The sequence below is a fragment of the Centruroides vittatus genome, unplaced genomic scaffold (genome assembly GCF_030686945.1).
Source record: "Centruroides vittatus isolate TY-2023 unplaced genomic scaffold, ASM3068694v2 contig_1799, whole genome shotgun sequence".
NCBI lineage: Eukaryota > Metazoa > Arthropoda > Arachnida > Scorpiones > Buthidae > Centruroides > Centruroides vittatus.
Genome location: NW_027121100.1, coordinates 87,689 through 110,897, shown reverse-complemented (window position 1 = coordinate 110,897; position 23,209 = coordinate 87,689). Strand labels below are relative to the sequence as shown.

The window sequence follows — 23,209 nt, the reverse complement described above, 5'->3', positions numbered from 1 at the left end:
TCGATATCTAGAAAAAGTCGAACCGCACTCCTGAAAAACCAATATGTGAGCTGCGGAAGGATCGGAAGAAGTCCGACTCCTCCTTCAGGCAACAGGTCGTTGGCCTACTCACTTGGCAAGAATGGCTGTTAGGTTTGTTAAACGTTACACGAGTGGAGAAGGGCTGGAGCCGTCGATAAGGCGTGGACGACCGTCGAGTAAAGACACCATTTTTAACAACAAACAAGATTTATTAAAATCGACGAAAAGTTTAATTACAATTCTAAGTTCTCTATGCTAAAATTCTAATTCTCAATTACGCGTAGGGAAAAATCGAGAGAGAGTTTACATAAATCATTTTCATAACTCTTGGCAAAGTCCGTAGACAACGGCATATCCAAAATGAAAGGCACTAGGTCAAAGTTTCTGTTCAACGTAGTTTAAAACCAACAGGTTTTCATGAAGGATGTGCATCGATATAACTCAAAAAATCGTCAAGTATTTCCGGCTTCCTCAAAATATCAGAATTGCTGAGTTGCACAGTACATATTTGCAAAACACATGTTTACTGAACACGCGGTTTTATAAACATACAAATGGCAATCGGTCCATACACTTTACAATTCCAAATTTAGCCTTTAATATACAAATATCAGAAAATATCCTCTTATATTCTTACCCTCAATATTAAAATTTTTGCCATTTTATAATAGATAAAAATATAAAAAGCTGTGCAGTGGGAGAGATTATTAAAAGATTGATCCCACCAACTTGAAAATACTGTAATTAAAAAATGAATTTAAACCATAATTAAATAATATACAATATAACTTATATTTATTTTTACATGTTAGTTTCTACTTCATTTACTGTATCCTGTTACTGTACTATTTCTGTGTTTAAGAATTAAGGACACCATCATGTTTACATTTAGATGAGATAATTTGAATGCGTATATGGCATAGGAGTTTATTATTTGTTTGTAGAAAAAATAAAGCAATTGAATTTAAATCAACAATAGCAAATGTTTTCATTTGTTCGAATTATCATTTTTCAAATTTAAATTTTGATGCTAGAAGCTAAATTATATGATTATAACTTTTTACTTTAATAGAGAACTTTGAACTATATTTATCATTATTAATAATCAATACGAAAGTGCGATAAATGTGAAGATATAAAATAATCAACGGAGAATATGAAAAATATATAAAAAGTCTCGCTTACAATCGTCCCTATACTTTTCTGTTTGTGAAATTTTACAGAAGCTTGAATTATTTTACCCCTGTTAACAACAAAAACAACGGCTTTTAGTAAACAAGTGATGAATAATATTCAGAATGAGGATATCAATAGAGGTAACAAATATGAATGGGACGAAAAGGAATTAGAGGAATTTAGAAAGATGGTGCTTAGTGAGTATTCTCTAGTTTGATTTTTATTATTTTTATTTTTAATAGTACATTAAGTATACAAGAAAATGAAATTGAAGAAATTTTATAATTAATATACTTTTATTATATTATGATTTTAAAAAATAATATCAGAATTTGCATTAAAAAGAACAGTAAAGTACAATTTTAGAAAATTTATTAATTAAACATTTAGTACCCAATTAGTAATTTATTGGAAAATTTTAAATGTATTTTTTTACTAGATAACGCCATTTTACTGTTATCTCTAGACAGCCGCAGTTTATATTAATGAATGCATCTTATCGGTTTATATGATAAATTATATATTATAATGTAGCCTTTGTTCGAAATTTAACCTTTAATATACCAATATCAGAAAATATCTCTTTTATCCTTACCCTCAAAATTAAAATTTTTGCAATTTTATAATAGTTAAAAATATAGAAAGCTGTGCAGCAGTATAAACCACTGGAAGACGACTCAGACTGAACAGCGATAGCTGGCCAGATTTCCAGTTTTGACACCTGATACCAATACTGTCCGGTATCAATACAGATCCTGGTATCGATACTTTTGTGGTATTGGGACATCCCTACCCATACCAATATCCGTTACGTTGCCATAACAAACAAACGAATAACATAATGTTAACATTTTTATAAATTTTATAAAATATATACCCAACTTTAGTATAAAAACAGCATATTTCATACATACTATTTCTATGAGAAGTAAAATATACTTTAGTCATCCGGCAAGAACAGGCAGAAAGTGAAGCTGAACACGTAGAAGTATCGGACTTTCTCCCCGCATGTTTATACAAAATTAGGGACCAGTATCGCATACAAAATCCTCCTAGGAAACACACCTCTTCGCAAATCCCCAAGTAATACGTTGCCTTTTACCAACAAACGAATTCAACCTTTAAATGTCATGGTAATAAATGTGGCGACCGTGGCACATGAGATAACTGAAATATCTCGCCTTCCCATATATCTTGCAATGTTTGTTTTATTGTAGTTAATGTTGCTATATTAGTTCAAACGTACTTTTCTCTTCTCAAAGAGAAGCAGCAAGTATATTTTACAAAATTAATAATGAATTCAGCCATTAGTGATCTAAACATTAGAGAGAAAAAATCTAGCAACGAGTTGCCTAACTTTACTGGCGACATTTGGTAGCGCCATCTGTTATCCATTTCATTTTTAAAATTTTTATATTTCTAACTATCATGAAATCGCAAAAAGCTTAATTTTGAGGGTGGGAAGAGTTTTACAAGAAAATGTAAATGCTAATAACGAGTAAAGTCGTCATTCAATTTCACCCTACTGGAGATACACACAACCCCCTTTATCTCCTGATTCCCTCGTCCTTTATCAACCGAAATTTAATATCATAAAACCCCATAATAAGTAAATTTTCCCACAAAATTTCAGAATTTTTTCGACTAAACACACAGGCGTCATTAAGCTTCAAAGAGGTCGAACAAAATCGTGCCCCACACACCACACATACACACACAAACACACTAACATCCATACATACAGAAATAACCCCCTACATTTTTGCACTTCTCGACGTTTCAAAGTGTCCTTGTAGAAAAATGTAAATAATTGCTTTATCTATCAAGTTTTTAATTTTTCTATGAAATGTTTTTCTTGATATGTACTGTACAGATGAAAAAGAATTCAATTATAAGACTGACGATATATTCCTCTTAAGTTTCCTGAGATCAAGAAATTACGACAAAAGAAGTGCTCTGAAATTACTGAAGAATTATTATGTAGTTAGAAGTAACGTAAATGAACTGAAAAATTTAACACCGTCATCATTAGAACATGTTCTTAAAGCTAATGCTCTCTCTCAAGTATTTACGGACAGTGGAAGATTGTTAGGATTCGTTAGAACAAGTAAGATCGTAGCATATTTTACCGGAAAATAAAAATTCTATTGAAATAATATTAAATGGGTTAGATTTACCTATGGTATACAAAATGGCCGAAATTACCAATCTCAAATTATTAGAATAGGTTAGGTTAGGTTAGAACGTGCATCCCCACTGTTTCTTTTCTTCTGTTTGCTGGAATCAGAGACGAGCCGTTATTCTGTATACCATAGGTAAATATAACCATTAAATATTATCTCCTGTGATAGCAATACAATGTATTCATTCTTTGATACACAGGCCACTGGGATATAAGAAAAATTTCTCCTATAGATTTAGGGAAATGCATCTTATTGCATTTCGATTACTATTTAAATGATCATCCTCTTCAAGTAAATGGAATTTCTGTGTTAGTGGATGTTAAAATGTTTTCGTGGAAGCATGCAATCTGCTTTACTCCAAGAGTACTGAATATTCTTGTAACATGTTTCCTTGTGAGTATATGTTTAAAATATTTAGTTACAATTTATGAATGTTAAAGAGTAATTATTTGGGTATTACTATGTATTTTTCGAAAACTTTCTGTTTCGGCTTAAAACGGAAACACAAATTTGGTGACATGCTTCTTACCTTCTGCCAAAGCAGTTTAAAAGACTTGCAAGTTCGGTGGAAGACTTGTACGTCCATCGCCATAATCGACAAAAACACTCGCATGCGTGTGTTGAACATTTGATTTCGCTACGATATCATGCCAGTTGTAAAAAATTTACTTTAAAAAATTGTCGTAGATATCAATGTAAATTAACAGCAATCGTAACGTCGAATGATATGTAGCGCAGGATCTGCTTACAGCATGCAATCTGCTCATTTACATAAAGAATTTGGACTTGAAATATCTCAGCACATGGCATAATTTTGAAATTATATCTATCTTCTTGAGACTGACCTTGCCGAGTTGTACATATTTTGCAAAATATCATATCTAGTGGTCATTCGGTTGCTTAACCTTACAGTTATAACGATATTTAATACCTGTCCACAATAACCATTAGTAAACTCTTAGTCGTTTTAAACTCATTATTTACAATGATTAATATAAACAATAAAATAGTGTCGTTGAGATTACGTGATAATCTCAATTTATTCGTTAATATGTTATAGTTTAGAGAAAATGTGGTTTCTGTAAACTACCACGACATGGTCAAGACTCCAATATTCCTTATGCAGCCGCCATTTTGGTTCGTTAGTTCCATGAAATGCCATAGCTTTCAGACATTTTACAGGCAATATATTGCACGTTCGTTCGGAATTACTTATATAATTCCTAATAGAGTTTTTTTCCATTCAGATGTTATTCTAACATTTACTTCAAGGCTCTAACTACATAACTTTGAAAATAAAAAGAAATGTCAATGGTTCGTATAATACAGTTTGGGTAACATATTAGTAGCAAAAGTAGGGAAAAAATACTAGGACCACACAAAAGTATTTCCTCATGTGGATGTAGTGTTTATAGACCTTAGTGAATACTTGCAATAACAGCGACCTCTGGAAACGATACTCGACTAACAATTTATAAAATTATAATAAAAATAGATTATCATTTTCATTTTAATTATGAAAACAAAAAGCCAATTTTATCTATTTTAATACCACTGATATTGTCATTCTACTTTCTTCAAGAATCTTAATTATTTCATGATATTCTTGCAAATTTCTTTCAGATGTTTAGATAAAACAAAATCCGTGCAATGGAATATAACACTAAATAAAAGGTATTTCATTAGAATGTAGTGAGGACGTACAGTACATAGGTAAACTATTATGCCAAAAAATATCTGTCAAATTGAAATTACCACAAATTGTCAATGAAGGGGGTCAGAGGGTCAATAACTGTGTTAAAATGTGTATAAAATAGAATAAATTCTCATTTTTAATTTTTTTCAGTAGCATAAACAGAGACTGGTACAAATTTTTAGGGAAGTAACTTTAATTCTAATACAACACTATTATATTGATACACTGTGGAGAACGTAAATGAATCACATAGGAGAAATGTTATACCTTATCAACGTTGATTTTCTCAGAAAATATAGACGTAACTGTAACTGTTTATTACACTATGTATTGTACTGTACATCATTGTGGTCTCTGTATTCATAACTCCCGCTTAATATAAAGATATAGAGGGTTGCAGATAGGATTGAAGGAAGCAAATTACATTCTTAGCTATCGATCTGTCATTCTTTTAAGAATAAGTGAAGCATGCTAATAAAATATGAAGATATTGCTAAAACGAGAATATAATGTAGGAGTTCACAAAATTTACAAAAAAAAAAAAAAAAAACAACTTACAGGAATTTAAGAAAGTCGCAGATACTCAACTGTTCATCAACATCCGCATATAACATGTTTCATTATACATTGATAAAACCGCCGAAGATATAATTAAAAAGAAAAATTGAAATACATTAAAATCTTCATTTATGTGACTACCTTCGGGTGCACATAAAAGCATACATATATTAATAAGTATTAAATAAAAGTAAACTATTAACAATAAATATGCAGTTTAGATGATATACTAGATAGTAAACTTAATATGAACTAAAAGTAAATTGTTTTGATGCAGGAAATAAAGAGTAATGTTTCTTTTCTTTTTTTTTTCTAGAAAGTCATGCCTGTGTCGTATAAAAGTATTCATTTTGTCAATGTCAACAAATATGTTTTGGCTATTGCAGCATGCATATTGCCGTTCATACCAAAGAAAATAAAAGAAAGAGTAAGTATCTTTTCGAATCTTGTTAAATAGCATTGAACTATTATCACCTTCCAAGAATAGTAGTTTAGCCTTAGTCAGTTACGTCACAAAAGACGGCAAGGCTGCAAGGGGTGCAGCTTTGTTTGAATGTTTGAAAACCAAAGACCAATTTTCAATTGTATGTATAAAAATCATATTATTATTGTGACATCGTTACAATGCCCAGCTCCAATGTTTAATCATATTTTAATTTAATAATTCGCGTGACATTTTTGTGTAATTAATCGGGCTCCCAGCCATTAAGTTTTTCATATGTGCATCGATATTTATTTACGTAAATTTGCTTGGACCAACAGTAAGGCTTTTGTGAAATTTGAATCATCAAAGTTATGTAACGAGAGGAAAATGATCTTTTATTATGGTCCTGCATGCCCGAGCAATTTTTTTGATTTTGCAGTTTCATTATTATAAATACTCAGGTCAATAAATGCACATTGTCGTTACTAAGACCATTGTTTTTATCACACTCTCTCAATTGTACGCCCAATGAAAAACCCGACCGCTCGGCTGGCCTGAAACTTCATTCATGATCCTGCTTAAAGATGTTCAGTCAAATTAATGTACGTGCAACGATTTTAAGGCCCAGAGTAGAGCTCGAAGCCTTTTTCTGGGACGATGCTTATTTTTTCGGCTTATTATCATGGTAACATTACTTCGTACAAAACATCCTAAAATTTCAATCTGTGTAATGTACACTTTATTCACATGTTGAGTCTTACTGTCAAATCTGCTTCCAGTAGCCTGGTATTATGCCACAACTTTTACTTATTACCCCACTACAAACCTAATTATTTTAATAGGTGGTAGGTGGTTGTCTAATTATTTTATAAATTTTATTCAATGTGGAAAAAGTTAGAATATAAAAGTAAAATTACAATTTTCTTTTAGTTACATTTTCACGGTTCGAATATGGAAGCTCTTCATAAAGAAATTGATCCAAAGTATCTTCCTGAGGAATTTGGAGGAACGTTAAATCCGTTTGATTGGTCTGAATCTTGGCAGATGTTAAAAGATAATGAAAAATTTTTTATAGAGAATGAAAAACACTGGAATAATAAAAAAGAAAATTAAATTTTATTTAGAAATTATAAAAAAAATATGTAACTAATTCGAACTCTCATTTTACACTTCTTATAAAAATTATTTCAGCTTTGGCTCATTCTTATGTACTGTATTTTATGTTACAAAATTTAAAAAATTAAAAAGTGCTCCTGTAATTTGTACTAATTAACATTTGACTAATTTCATCATTATTAGATTTTACGAGGTGTGGCATAAAAGTAATGAGATTGGCATCATGATAGCGATTTGGCAACTTGTATATAAAAGCTTAGTAGAAGATGCAAATCGAGACCAAATATGAAAAGCTTAAGACAGGTAGTACAGATTAATATTTATCAGTGGCGTGCCGTCATTGGAAGCGGTGGAAGCGCTGCTTCCACCTTCCAATGACCTTCCCTTGTAGTTTCTAAAATGTAAATTTTCATATTTTAACGTACAATACTTTGAATTAATTAAAATTAATATTTTATTATAACTGCATCATGTATCTTATTAGAAATTTCTATACTACATGTGAAAAAAACGACAAGATTGCTATTGTATATTCGAATATCAGTGGCAAAATGGAAGCGCTTACGAGACAGCTTTCACGGCGAGAATAACTGAATGGTTTAAAGCAGTCAGAGGGCATTGGCGCATATGCTTTACAGAGCACCAACCTCAGCCGGTTTAGCTGGTGGAAACTACACACGTGTGACGCTTCCAACAATTCTATCCCTTAACCACTGGGTAGGGAGCTAGTTTACTAAGAGTATTCAATATTATTTTTTATGTACGTTTTTTTGCAAAGTTATATTTAATTACAGTATAATTAAAAGAAAATTATAATTATATTGACAGATTTTCAGACAAAATCTTTAGAATTTTTATCACTTTTTTAATAATATTAAAATTATTAACAATTTTTCCAAGCGTGTTTTAATTCTTTAAATTAAGTAAATTTTATGGGAAATTTTTTGATTTATCTAAATTGCGTAGTGAATCTCAATATTTATATTCGTGTCCGGACTATACTGACAAGTAACTCTTAAACATAAAACATATTATAATTAATGTCGATCCGAACAAAGACGTACTAAAAGAATTATATGATTTAATATCATTAATTTTTACGGTTCCATCTACCAGTGCGTCTGTTGAGCGCAGTTTTTGGACCACGGAGCGAATTCATACATGGCCAGGAACACTCGGTGGGAGGAAAAATTGTCGTCGCTAGCGTTGCTTTCGAAAAAAGTGCTTTTAAATACGTTGATGGAGTCGACGACCAGCGACTTTTATAATAAAGTAATTAACGACTTTGCGGAAAAAATCGCCGAATAGAGTTAGTTTATAAAAAATTAAAAAACAAGTTTTTCTATCACTGTTTGTATCGTATCAATTTGTATTTTAGAACTAAAATACATAAATTGTTTATTTTTGCCATTTCTAGTATTTGTTTAAAACATCTATGGAAATGTCATGTACCGGACAGGTCTGACCCGTCACGAAAGACGCGAAAAAACGGTTAATTTAGAGAAAGAATTCATTAGTTTAAAAAAACATAGGTAAAAGTCGTTCATAGTCGAACACCCATTGTTTATATCAAACTGCCAGTCAGAAACGATAAATTGTGGAAGGAAGTCGTCCTATGAATCGTGAAAGATCGAATTCGTCTTCGATTTTGACTTTTCTCGCGCTCCAGGCAGAGTCTCGTTACGCTCAATAACGAGGGACCAACCACTCGGAAAGGTGATTGAGGGAGAACGACCAATCAAAATGGATGAAAGAAAGAACGGAGATTGATATAATCTCTGACAATCGAGGACACCTGGCACTCGGTTAACGTTACGAATAACCAAAACGCCGTGTGTCAACGCGCAAAAAAAAGTCTATTGTGCCAACCTGTCACCTGTGCCACTTCGGACTTAGACCGTGTCCCAGACGCAAACAGAGGAAGTCTCCGCGTACCCTACAGACTTGTAAACGCCATTGTCCCGGGGCCATCTTCGATCGACCATCAAAGAACCACATCGAGCATAGGATGTCCGAACGGCTAATTGTCCTAAAGCAGCGGTTCCCAACCAGTGGTCCGTGGACCACCAGTGGTCCGCAAGAGCTAAAATATGGTCCGCGAAAGATTTAAAACTTTTATTTACTTTAAATTATTATTTCCATATTGATACAAACTGAATTTAATTTATACTAAGAATGTTATTTTATCTATTATAATGGTACTGTTAAAGCAAAAGTCTTGAGTTCAACGATTACTTATATTAAAAGTTTTGATTAAAGTTTATTTTTCTTAAACCTTGTGGTTCCTGCTAACAACAATGAAATCAGAGTGGTCCCTGGTCAAAAAAAGGTTGGGAACCGCTGTCCTAAAGCAAACTATTTTGTACATAGTATATGTTTATTTTATGTTTCTTTTTTGTCGGTTTTTGTCAGATACGTCTCTTCCGCCACCACGCACGTACGAATGGATCCTAGGCCATCACTGACACGCAATAGAGAGGTTTCAAGGTCGCATGTCACGTGATAAAACACACGTTTGCTCCGCCCATTCGTCATTTTTGTGGTAGTTTTCGCTCGCTTAGCTTGCACGTGGTCTGTTATTCGACGTCTTTTTTTAGTTTAAACGTACAAAAATACTGCAGTTTTATTATCATGGATTAAGTTAAAAAAGATTCTTTTTTTGCAGGCTATTCTAGCAGTCTAACAGGACGAGATGCAGCTCTGTACGAAGAGAAAATTTCGTTATGTCAAGGCGATCCATACGAAGCCAGTTTATCAGACTTCGTCGTAGATCAAGAGTTGTAGCCGAAAGTAGAATTTGGTGACATTATAAACTATTTGGTTTTGACAACAAATTTCTACACCCTGTCACAAATGAAAGCTTATAAAACTTTAGAGGCCCATAACTATTTAACAAGTGGCTGGGTTTCTCCTGATATAAGAGTAAAAGTAATGAATAACACGAAGTAATATTGCTCGGAAAGATATGTTTTCTTTTGTTTGTCTAAACTCGTGTTTTTACGTATTTCTTAACTAAGAATTTTTGTCTGAAAGTAAAAGTCTAATTAAAAACAGTTGTGGAAATTTTTTAATTCAGATTGTTCAGTACCTTTATTTTCTAGTTGAAACTAGCATATAATAAGCCTACTTGCTTTTAGTTTTAACGTGTAATGTTTATAAGTTTGCACTAGCTAAAGCCTGAAGTTACATTAGTTATTTGTTTATAAATGCACTATACCTAACTAAATTAATATAAGCAAATGAATAAACTCTTTAAGTTTTAAAATATAACTTAGTGTTTATTAACGTAAATATTGAAATGAAATGTTTCTGACAAACTTTTGTATTGATATTCACTTTATACGTAACGAAATTTTTCCGGTTAATTCTCGAGAGCCATGCAGTTTGCCTTCGTCGTGAAAGCTCCTCAGTTTGGGATCCTTGATGACAAATAATGCCGGGAATTTTAAAATATGATGTTCCTTTGTTCTTGAGTGAACTAGCATTACACCCAATTACACAAAAATCACCATAGTGATATTCGCGACGAAAAAAAACAACACGAACTGCAGTTAAAGCGTACGTGAAGACACACAAAACGTAAACAAGTCACAAAGATGGCGCTGGACAATTGCGCATGCTCATGACGTCATGCGTCATGTCGTGATGTCGACATGAAACCTCTATTAACTGATTGCCCCTGGAAGTCGGCTGCTTACAGAAACACAGCTTCCCTATCATCAAATGTCACGGCACGCCACTGATATCTATATATGAATTTCCGGTTTAAACAGGAAATCACGTTACTTCAATTCAAATGTTTCCCCTAACGGGGTTACATAGAGACAAATACGACTCTATTGCAAACAGGTAAAGTAAGACGTGCATGGGAAAGACACCACAAAAAGAATTGTGACAAAAAACTGCAGCCCGGTGTTGTGATAATGTTACAATAACTAATCACTCTTTAGAATTAGTTTGGTTTGTTTGGTTACGGCAATGGGACACGTGAGTAATTATTCAGAGGAATACACCCCGGAAAGTCTTTTATTGGAATCTGGCTCCCAAGTGTTACTAACGTGAAGAAAACCCGTAAAACTGCATGTGGCTTGCCCATTGGCCACGCCCAAACCTATAACAAAGTAACTACCAGTGTTCGGTGGTTTTATTCATTTGACTACTGGCGGGCACTTATTAACAAACAATTGTTCAGAAATGAAAAACAGTAGTAAGTGCTATGTACCACCTGTCGCAGTAATCAAGTGAATGTAATATAGGGTTTCTCAAACGGGATCCCGGAATTCCTGTTATTTTTTTTAACCCGGGAAATATCTCGGGAAATTTTTCTTATCCCGGGAAATCCCGCAAATTCCTTAAAAATTCACTTTTTTTCCTTATTTTGTGTTAAAGTTGAGGAAATTTTGCAAATAGAAAATATAATTAACTCATAGACTGTCAGAATACATTTGTATTTATTGATTTTAAACCTACTTATTAGTTTTTTTAATTTTTACTCGTTATTGCACGTCACAAACGGACAATGATCAATACGTAGCTTATTTGTGGCAGGACTCTCAAAATTCTTTACTTCCCAGAACCTGTAATATCGGTAATAATTGTGCTTATGTTGTCTTAATTTTTAACCATGCCCAGTAGCTTCAATAACTGCGTAACGCCAAGTTGTGCAAATTTGACCAGAATACAAACGAGTACGAAGTCTGCAAGTATGAAGTTTTTCTTCATTACCTGATTATTAAAGACAAACGAACTGCCGAATTATTGGGCTATGATGTTTCTATTAAAGCAGTCAAGGTAGACAAATCAAGAAAACTAGAGAACAAAAGAAGTACTACTATCTCGAAAACGAACTAGAAATCTTCCAGGATACAGGTGAAAAACACATAATATTTGTCTTCTCTTAAATGCATTGAGCACGATTCCAATCACATCAATTAAATCGGAAAAGGAATTCTCGGTAGCAAGACTTTTCATAGTCTTGCTACCGAGTAATGAAATACTAAAATAAGAATTAGATTGAGTGATCGGAGTACTGTATTGAGCTTCTTTGCTTTTTAAAGTCTTATAAAAATTTACAATATTTTGTATTATATTTTATTTAAAAACCGAAAATTACCTTCTAAGTTAGAAGTTTGATCTAAGTTCTTTTTTTTTAAACTCAATTCAAAGCATTTTCTTGTTGTTGTATGCAATTTCCAGAAAACTTTAATCAATTTTTTCTATTTGTGAAAATTTCTACGTAATTCAAAGGAAATTTTTAATATATATCTTACGCAGCGTAATTAATATGATTTTGGAGGTTCCGGAACGTATTGAATTACTTTAAAAGACGAAAAATAATATATCATTTGATTTCGTGATAATTTGTATAACTTAAAAATAATTGACAGAAATTTAATAGCTTTTTTGGAATGGGAATACGAATTTACCTAAGTTATAAGTATGTAAACGTAATTGCCGTGTTTCGCAGCAATTAGCAGAACAGCCAAGAAGTAAGAATAACCAAACATACAAACAAACAAACTCATTATTAAATATATAGATGTCAACTATTCAATAACAAGAAGTAAAATTTCTTCTATCCCTTAAAAATATTTTTATGTTTAAGGAAAATTCTTTAAAATTGAGGTATATAAACTTTTCATTTATCTAATTCGAATTACATTTACCGAACAAACAAGTTAATAACCAACAACAGAATTTTGTACGCAATATTGTTTATTTATCACGGTAATTATTTTGTATTTCATTACAGATAGATCATGTGATAAAATTCTCTTAAATTATATAAACATATGTCAATTTTATTGCAAATTATTCTTCATTAAGATAAATGTAAAACACACTACTGTTTAAACACGTTTAAAATTTCATGCTCTATTGTATAATGGATTGGTATAGAAGATCAATGTACTTTCTAATACCAATGTACAGTACATGTACGTTGTAAACATCGCCTGGTACCTATTTATATATACTATCAATGTTTGAGGCATTGTATTGCATTTTATCAAGTTAGACCGATGGAGTAATCGATAAAACAGTATCGAAAGAGTAAAGTCTAAAGATTTATCTGTAATTCTTTCGCAATTAGATTATTAAACGCCAGTTTTCTCCAGTTGGAATAACAAATATATTTAAATTTCCTACATTATTAAAACTGTTTACGTATTACGAGAAATAATTAATACGGATAAATTACTATGAATACGTCTGATGAAACAAAAGTTCATCAAAAACCTGATTACAGTTGGGACGAGAAAGAGTTAGAGGAATTTCGAAAGGATGTTCTCAGTAAGAATTTCGTATTATTATTTTAAATCTGTTAAATTATACTTGGCATAATGCTATAAATTTTCATACATCAATTATAAGTATACTTAACAATATTTCCATAATTTTGGGAAATTCAGGTAAGACTCCAATAGTGTGATAGAATTTAATACAGATGAATTAAGAAAGTATTAGAAAATAGATGAATGTTAATATATATATAGAGAGCGCACTTTAATGACTTGCACAGTGACAGAGTGATTAAAGTCAGTGTCAATGTTACTTGATTGTGGACTGGCGGGTGGAGTTACCGAGTATTTATTTTGGCTAGACCTAAATAAAATACCATAGTCGTCTGGCAGCTCAATGAAATATTACGTTGCTTTATTCCAGTGTTTCTCAAACTTTTTGGACCGCGACTCTCCTTCTGTACTTAAAAATTTCAAAGGACCCCCGAAGAATAAGCATGTGTCAAAAAACATCCCGGAGGGAGGGGGTTAGGCTCGTATTTAAATATTTATATTATTTTTATTATTTATATGTGCAATTTATTTAAGTAAAAATTATTTTATATATTTTTTATTTCTATTATTTCTAAACATGAATCCATAGTAAATTTATAAAATATTTGAAAAAATTGATCTGGAATCAATTTTTCAGCGACCCCCCAAATATTTTTCACGACCCCCACTTTGAGAATCACTGCTTTATTCGATCAATCCCGTCAAATCCACTTCAGCCATTTTAATAATAATAATTACGTTACACAAAACTGTAATATTGTGTCTTAATTTTTACATCTTTAGGAATGTCGAAAGTAAAGGAGCAATATATCAGCAACTGATTTAAAAACTAAGAAATCTGAGATTTTCAAATATTCTTCCATAAAAAGGCCGTGTAATTTGTATAACTTTCAAGAAACATTACATAATTATTTTATAAACAAATATTAAAATAACTTATAACTGATGTATCAAAATTAAATTTATATTTAAAATATGAATAAGTTTTTCAAAGTTACATATCTACTTCTATCAGCACGCATTGTTCGTTTTATATGTTCGTATCAATAACTTTAATCATTGCACAAGATAACTAAATATATTAATAAAAAAAAGGTCAAGTTTTATAGTTCACTTTCCGTATCAATTGTTGAATTTAAACAGTAAATATTTCAAATTTGACAAAATAACAAAAGTTATTTCATGATAAAAAGTTTTCAAATTATATATTGTCTGAGGCTTGCATTTAAACATTATATCAGTATATCTAATTTGAATTCTGATCAGAGATAAACGTTATCCTGATACACAATTAATAAAAGAAATATCAGAAATGACCCTGAAGTTTTATGATAATTCAGAACTGATTCCAACTATAATGCTGTATAACAGTAAAACAGCGCTTTATCGTTAAAAATACTTTAAAGTATTTATCGCCATTATATTAATAATTAGAGTTTATAACTAATGTTATGTCAAAATATGCAAAATATACAACACTTGCGTTCGTTCTGAATTATCTAAGTTCAGCTATTCATGTGCAATGGTTGCTGTTTAAAAATATCATAATATTTAACATTTATTTTGAAACAGATATACGCTACGAAACCCCAACATAGTTCAGTTATAGAAAACTGAATGAGAAAAAAAAGACAGTATAAGTGTAACCAAATTCATTGATTCTTTTATGTCGAAAACTTAACGGATTTCTACTTTGTCTATTAATAACCAAGTGGATTAAAGCACTAAACACTGATAGTCGCGAGTTTTGTTTAATCATCGGGATGGCCACTTCAAACTTTCTGTATTTTCTTTACTTACTAAACACTTCAGTAAAAGTTTTTTTCCTAGAAGATTCTTTCTTTCTCTCTTCTGACGTCCTTCACATGTTGCGATGGATTATTCCATAAAATTAAACCAACGAATTTCTTTAAATTTTCTTCATCTACAATATTATATTATACAAGAATTAATAAATATTTAATATATAATAAACTTACCGCCTTTTTTGTAAACATTTCAGTATGTTTTAATATTTAACATACTGAATAACAACATTTTAATATTTAAATAATTAATTCTAATATTAATGTTTCATTTCATGAATATAAAAGAGGAAAAACATCTGAGATGTAAAACGGACGATATATTTCTTCTCAGTTTCCTACGAGCAAGAAAATTCGACAGAGAAAGAGCATTGACATTGCTCAAGAACTATTGTTTGACAAGGAAGAAGTATCCCATTGTTTTCAAAAATCTTAAGCCTTCAGCTTTAGAAGAAATTCTACGTATGAACATGTTATCATCTGTAAAAACTGAAAATGATATGGTAATAACATTTTTTAGTTTCGGTAAGTCACAAATTGTAGCTGATAAGGTACACCATATGTAGTTTTTCACGTAATTACTTATACTACAATTCATTCGTATACAGGTCATTGGGATACTACTAAAGCGGAATTATTGGATTTGTTAAGAGTCATATTGTTAAACCTTGACTTTGAACTAAATGATCATCCTATACAAGTGAATGAATACTATTTTTTATTAGACGCCAAAGATATATTATGGAGACATATTATCCAGTACACTCCAAGAAATATTCAATTAGTGGTTTTAAGCATGTTGGTAAGTCTGAATCTATATATAATTAAATATTTAATTGGATACGGATATTGGTATTATATGCAATAATTTCCATGAAAAATCTTATGAGGAATCATGAAAGAGAATAATATTGAGAGACTTTGAATAGTGTCGTTGTTCCACAAATGCAATGGAAATATCGACGGCTGAGAATTATATTGTCGTATCACCAGTTTTGCAGGAAAACTATTAATTTAGCTGAGATTGCGATGGTAACGGTACCCGTGTACCTGCAAAAACGGTACTCTTTTGTATTAACAATAAATTTAATACAAAAGAGTATTTGGTTGTGTAATAGTACGTAACTGTAATACCCCAAATTAGTACGAAATTTTTTTCGTACTAATTTTTTGTATGTGCACTAGCCATTTGAACTAATTAATTTCGTCACGTGTCTAATCTATCTTTTATTGTAAAGGCATACATTTGAAATGTACCGATTCTGTTACCTCTGTAAGTGTAGTGGATTTGAACGATTTTTTACAGTATTGTTTATCTGTGTGGTATACGAGTATATTGCATTTGACATCTTAATGTGATGAAATAAATATTTTTCTAAATTCACTAATATGTAATTATGAGGAGGGTGTTTTCTTTACCGGAAAGATACGATATTAGAATAGAGACAACACGTAGCATAATAATATATCTTGTTTAGTCTCAATGCATAGTGAGATCTACCGTATTTGTTATTAATATTGTATTATCAGTACAAACAATACTATCTCTATAATCATTCTTTCTCTAGAAGTGTAAATAGGGAACATAACTATTCACTTTCGTTGAAGGACGGTGACATTTCAATACTTTTAAGCTAGTCAGTCATGAAGACTAGAATTATATTGCTTGTGTTAAACGAATCTAAGAAATATATATTCAATTTAACTCATCATCGCCGTATAACAGTAAAATTTTCGTCGATCGTTCTTGATGAATTTTATAGACAAAGGATATGACACAAACGTTTCTATTTGTGCTATATATATGTATACATATTCATTCAATCACCGTCACCTTTTGATAATAAATATGTGAGATAAGCAGAGGGTCAGGAGTTTATCCTCGCTGACCACTTACACTGCACGGGTTGGTAAAACCCGATCTCGTTGTCGTTTCGGATGGCTAGGAGGGCAAAATGCGAGTTGGGAGGTCGTCTGTAATTCGACAGGTTGGATTGACAGAGACAGGTTAATGAATAAAACATTTATTGGCTAACTAGAATAACATACAAGGCGATTACAACTATTCTACGATACCATGCGATTAAATGCGGTTATATGCAAGTGGATATAAAGTTCTAAACAAACAGGAGGCTATGAGCTAAGCCTATTGCCGTTGCGGGAGAGAGTTTACAAAGGTCCTAACAAAATACCTCTTCGTGTGAGATTGCACGATATAATTCGATGTATGGCGGTCGCCGACGATGTGGAAGAGTTGCTGTAGGTCTACTCCGACGGGACTTCGTTCCTGGGCGTGGAGACGAACACAAGTACAATAATAACTTCCTATGCGAGGGCCCTAAGTTTCCGGTGGCGCGAGCTTTTATAGTGTTAGTGTGGGAAGCGGTCGGTTATTGACGATGACTTGCGAATTCTTAACAGCTAAGTGTCAACTTTCCCACCTAACTGTTGATAGTTACTGAAGACTTCTGCTCCGTTTCTCCGCGAGGAGTTTTTTCTATAAGTGATTGTTTACAAAATCCTTGAACAAAAAAATTAAAGTTTTCTTTCATTTACACAAATTTTCCCGCAAAAATCTGCGGTCTCACAAATACATGATTATAATATCATATTAACTGGTAAAATAAGCAAAAGTGCTTATCCCACTAGTGAATATGATATTACAAATAAACTTTTATTTTATATCCAATTGATAAAAAACTCCAAAAGAGTCCGAAAGGAATTTCGGGTGTATTGTATACGTTTTAAATTCAATTATTGTAAAAAGTCTCTATTCGTATAATATAATCGAGATAGGGTGATAATAATAATGATAATAATAAGTTGAGAGCTCAAACGGTTTTAAATTGATAGTTGAAATTTGGTAATTAGTAAGGGTACGTCTTAAGAATGCACAGTAAGAAGGGATTTTTGGAAATGCTCTCCTGCGACGGAGAGGGAAAACGTTAAGTATAACCCCAAAGAACTCGACTTCTACTGTATTATTTTAGATGCGGTTTTTTGCGTTTTGCAAGAAATCGAACACATTTTTAACTTCATCTGGAAATTCTGTAATTAACCTCGGCAGAGGGGAAGACCTAATTGTTTCACCCGGTGGAAACTAGTACATCGGCTTTATTACCATAAAGGTTATCTTACATAAGGTGTTTATCACACCAAATGACCAATGTTACATATTTTTGAAATGATTTATTCTTCTATTGTACACAATTTAGAGAATTTTTAAAATGTTAGATTGGATATTCGGTATGATAATCTCTTACGTAAGATAACCTTTATAAATCAAATAATATAATATAATAGATAGGTTAGAAGTACGAAATAATCAAATGATCTTTATATTTGCTGTTGTTATTACTTGCCCGAGCAACCCAGGGATCATCCGCTAGTTTAGACATAAAATAAAGTGAAAGTTTTCGCAAAGTCATATTCATTAGTGCGATAAACCTTAAAATTCTAATAACCGGTTGAGGTATCACAAAAATTTAATGTAACTAGGAACGAAAAGCAATGAGTAATTTCCTAATAAATCTCTAATGCCACAGCACTCGAAAATTCATTCTGACACTCGGATATATCGGCTGAATTTTCAAGGGTTAAACCAATTTCCGTCGCAAGAAACGTACTATCAATAGAGAAGATAAATGTATTACGTCTGTGTCGAAGTTCATGCCTGCCATTTAGGTGAATTTTTATAAATCACTTATGAAATATTGCTGGAATTGAACGTGGATTTTAACACGGTATTTGAGAAAAGAATATTGTATCAATTAGAATGCCAAACCAGAGATTAATGTGTTTTATAACCTAGAAAATGCGATAACACAATTGTGTAGAACAGAATAACAAAATAGTGTCAAAACTTGTGGTGAATGTAGAATTTCTTCACTCTTTTTGACATGCGTTTTGTTGTATGACAAATATACACATAACTACACACGTAACTACAAAAGAAAAGCGGACGCGTTTTGACTTACTTCGAAATGATCACTCAAATATCTTCGCGTAATATGAAAATTATGCATATGATATAATGACTCAAAATATTAACCATTGTTATGCACTTTTATAGGTTGGCATATCTGTCAATATGTAGTGGTTTCTTTAACGATATTTTCCAGAGAAAAGAGTAATTACTCATGCATTTTCTATGTCATGTACGTACATATTTCTTCAAAACCTAACTTTCCCGAGTTTTAGTCGTGTTGACATTTAAAAGCAGTGGTTTTTCGCAACTTGTTCGTACTTGTGTAGCATTAAAAAAGTATCGCACTGCATGTAAGAATTATTACGATAAATCAGTTATGTAGGCTGTTAAACAATCAGGCATTAGAAATTCTGAACTTATACGGCTCTCTCAATGCGTATTGAGAAAGCCGTATATGTTGAACTTTTGCCCATCAGTGATCGAATGCATAAAATCTACAAACTCTGGTATTTTAAACGGGTTATCCACGTAAAGCTCTCTGGATTTTCTTCACGTCTCTATCTTTTAAAGAAGAGCGAATTTCCTGTAGAAAGTTTTTCAGGGACGCATCCGCTTTGGTATATCACCCATACAACAATAGAGTTGCTCCTATTACCAGCCAAATTTTTGAGTAAGAAATAGATAGTCGACATTTCATTTGTACCAATCAAACGAACACTGGTTGATTAATTGGAATCAGCAAAAGAAAATTAATTTTCAGTAAAGCTATTTAATTTCACATCGATGAAAAATGTGACTGTTGTAATTTATATTATGTTTTATTATTTCATAAGAAATGATCAAGAAAATCGCGCATGAACTGTTTTCTCGCAATTTTTAGCTTAACAATTCACACCAAATCAGGAGCTGGTCAATATTCCATAATTACAAGTTCTCGCTGTTAAAATGTAGAATATTTGCTCGCTGCAATATTACGATTATTACAGAAAATCAGCGGTTTCAATTCTGATTCTGATGTAGGAATAAATGTTCTATAAAGTAGTGCAAAAAATCCTGTTTTTCAGTGTTACACCATAAACACAAATCCAATGTTTCCTTATGCACTTCCTTTAAATATGAATCATTAAATGCCTTGAACGTAACATCTACTACTTTTTTGTTCTTCAATTGTATTGTTTCCCTGGTATAGTTTACATTTGTTAGGTGTTTTTCAGCTGCTACTACTACCGCGATTGTAACGGTTAGCTCGGAAATAAAGCTTCTTTCACGAAATTTTCTTTTACATGTTCTGAAATGAACCACATTAAGATTTTTATGGCTTTGAACTGACTGAAACAGCCTTAAATAAACAGAATAATCTCATTTATTACAACGACTTCAGACCTTATTGTTCACTTCTATTTAGAAATAGTAATTAATGTTACGTAGTATAAATCTTTAAATTAGGAAACCAGAATATACAATTTTTAAATCAACATTAAAAAGAACTGCATATCCGAATATTGATAAAATATTATTCAATACTAAATGCAGATCGAACAATTTTATACATTTTATGACAATTTCATGTAGAAAGAGCTAGATAAACACGTAAATTTTAAATTTTCGCTGTTCTTTCTACATTCTTTCTTGTCTCACAAGTTTATTTAACAGGATATTTTGCATGGATATTTCAGAATTATTTTTTTAGAGTTTTCAAATTAAAAGCTTTGTAATGAAAGTTGAACGAATATCTTCTTTACATACTTCATTTCCTCTAAGAATAGAACATTTGAACACTAAAGTAGGACATGGATTGTCGCCTTTTAAACGGTTTGGCCGCAATCACTGGGTCCTCATTATTTATCTACTACATAAATCGCGGTTAGATTTTTATATAAAATTTCTTCAGGAGGTGGATTTCCTTGGCGTTGTTTCAATTCCGATATTTAAATGAACGAAAACTTAAAACTACAATTAATTTAAATCAGATACATGTATTTACAATTCGAGTATCGTATCGGCTTATGGAACGTTAATGCATTTCGGAGTCATTATAGTTAATCACCTAGTCAGAACGTTCTGTTAAACAAACGAGACAATTTTAATAATTACCGAAATCTTTTTATAAAAAGAAAAAAATGTAATAGTAACAATAAAATATTTAAAATTATTCATTTCGACAGTTACGAAGGGAGATAGTGATGCGATGTCGAAATAATTCGTTAAAAATCTATTCCGAAAGGGAATTTCGAATTCGGTATAAATTTTCTAAATGGCCGCATTGGCGACGAAATTAAATATCGAAATGGAAAAGGATTGTCATTAATTGCCGAACAATGGTTGTTAACGGCCTGAAGATTTTATTTCTGGAAGCTTTCGGAATATAGCTGGCGACCTTTTCTAACGCCACAAACGAATAACCCGATTGGCCGAACGACTCCTAGAACAGAGGAGTAATGGAGAAGAAAAACATACAATGTTTTGCCGAAGTTCCTTTAGAAATTGACTCTTGTCGTCTTTGCAACGCATTTTAAACCACGGTTCAGCCAGCCAACGTCTATAGGCCGTTGAGTTGTTAAACGTCGTTTAACGTAAACTCTATCTCTGCAGTCAACTGATAATGTTTTAAAGTGAAACACAGAAGCCACGTTATTCTAAAACGAAAATATAAAACGAAACTTTGTACAATAATCAGCAATTAGATTCTCATTTATTACTTACTTTATGCAATATATTATGCACAAAATTTCTGTGATACAGATATTTATTAATAAAAACCTGTTAACATTAATATGACATATTGATCTGAAATTTATATTTTGACAAATATTAAACATTTCCTTTGTTTTATTTTTTAGCAATGCATTCCTGTCCGCTACAAGGGAATTCACATAGTCAACACTAACAAGATGTTGATATTTTTGTATCAAATAATGTCTCCATTTTTACCTTACAAACTAAAAAAGCGAGTAAGTTTTTCTTAAAAAGTTTGATATTTTAAATATAATATAAGCTAACGAATTAATAACAAGGACTAAAATATATTTTATGATTCTAATTGATTTTGTATTATTTGTTATAATGTCTAATAACCATTCTTCATTACACGTGTCACAAGCCATGGCCGATTTAAAAAACCAATCAACATTGGTAATTAGTCAAAGATTCGTATTTCACTAACGCCTAGCAACATGGTTTTTCGTGTTTTATTCACCTGACTAATACCTTAATAGCAGCCACTTTTTCATTGGCTGTCCTACTCTCGCAGATTGCCCTCATCATTGCATCGTATTATTTTACCAAAACCAATTTATTTTTAGGAAAATTTGTAAGAATCTGATAAAGAATAGTTGTAATTTTCCGCATTTTAAATGTTTGTTTTTTAATAATAAATTAAGATAAAAACTGCTTTATATAAGCTACTTTAAATGTTATGTAATGTTTATTTTACAAGGTGCTTTTTATTTTTTTTATATTTATGTTTTAAAGTAACGAGAGAACGTTTCCTATTGCCAATGTATTACGTTAATTAATGATAATGACATAAATAACTAGTAACTCGATAATGATATTTGTCTACATGTATTAAACGATACTTTATATATAAATATATATATATATACACCGTTTTCTATTTGATTTGTCACGGAATAAATGTTACAAACTGTTTCTTTGTAGATACATCTTCATGGTTCAGATATGAAAGAACTTCACAAAGTAATCGATCCTAAGTATCTACCTGCAGAGTTTGGTGGAGAATTACCTCCCTTTGATTCAACTGAATACATTCAACAGTTAAAAGACAATGAAGAACTTTTTGTAGAAAACGAAAAATATTGGACAGAAGAAAATAATATTTAAAAATATTTGAAAGGAAAAATTGAAAAAGATTTTCTACGTCGCGTAATCAGTGAAGAATTAATTATTATAAATTATATATATATTTCATAAACAAATCATAAAATTGTTTAAAATTAATTCGCTCTTCTGAGTTAACAATGAATGTTTGATAAGTTTTTGTTCATTC

The 23,209-nt window shown here is 31.5% G+C and overlaps 2 protein-coding genes across 2 annotated transcripts in view; both read left to right on the top strand.

Moving 5' to 3' along the window:
• The first annotated feature begins 1,197 nt into the window (after positions 1–1,197).
• Positions 1,198–23,064, top strand: LOC136969492 (clavesin-2-like). Its single transcript, XM_067263659.1, has 5 exons — positions 1,198–1,394; positions 15,561–15,797; positions 15,881–16,074; positions 22,041–22,151; positions 22,861–23,064. Exons 1-5 carry the CDS (start codon positions 1,304–1,306, stop codon positions 23,041–23,043), a joined length of 816 nt encoding a protein of 271 aa, XP_067119760.1. The 5' UTR covers positions 1,198–1,303; the 3' UTR covers positions 23,044–23,064.
• LOC136969493 (alpha-tocopherol transfer protein-like) overlaps positions 13,304–23,209 on the top strand; it is a 46,647-nt gene continuing 36,741 nt past the window's right edge. Inside the window, exon 1 of the mRNA XM_067263660.1 lies at positions 13,304–13,465. Coding sequence (XP_067119761.1) covers positions 13,375–13,465 — 91 coding nt within the window. The 5' untranslated portion in view covers positions 13,304–13,374. The remainder of the gene's footprint in view (positions 13,466–23,209) is intronic.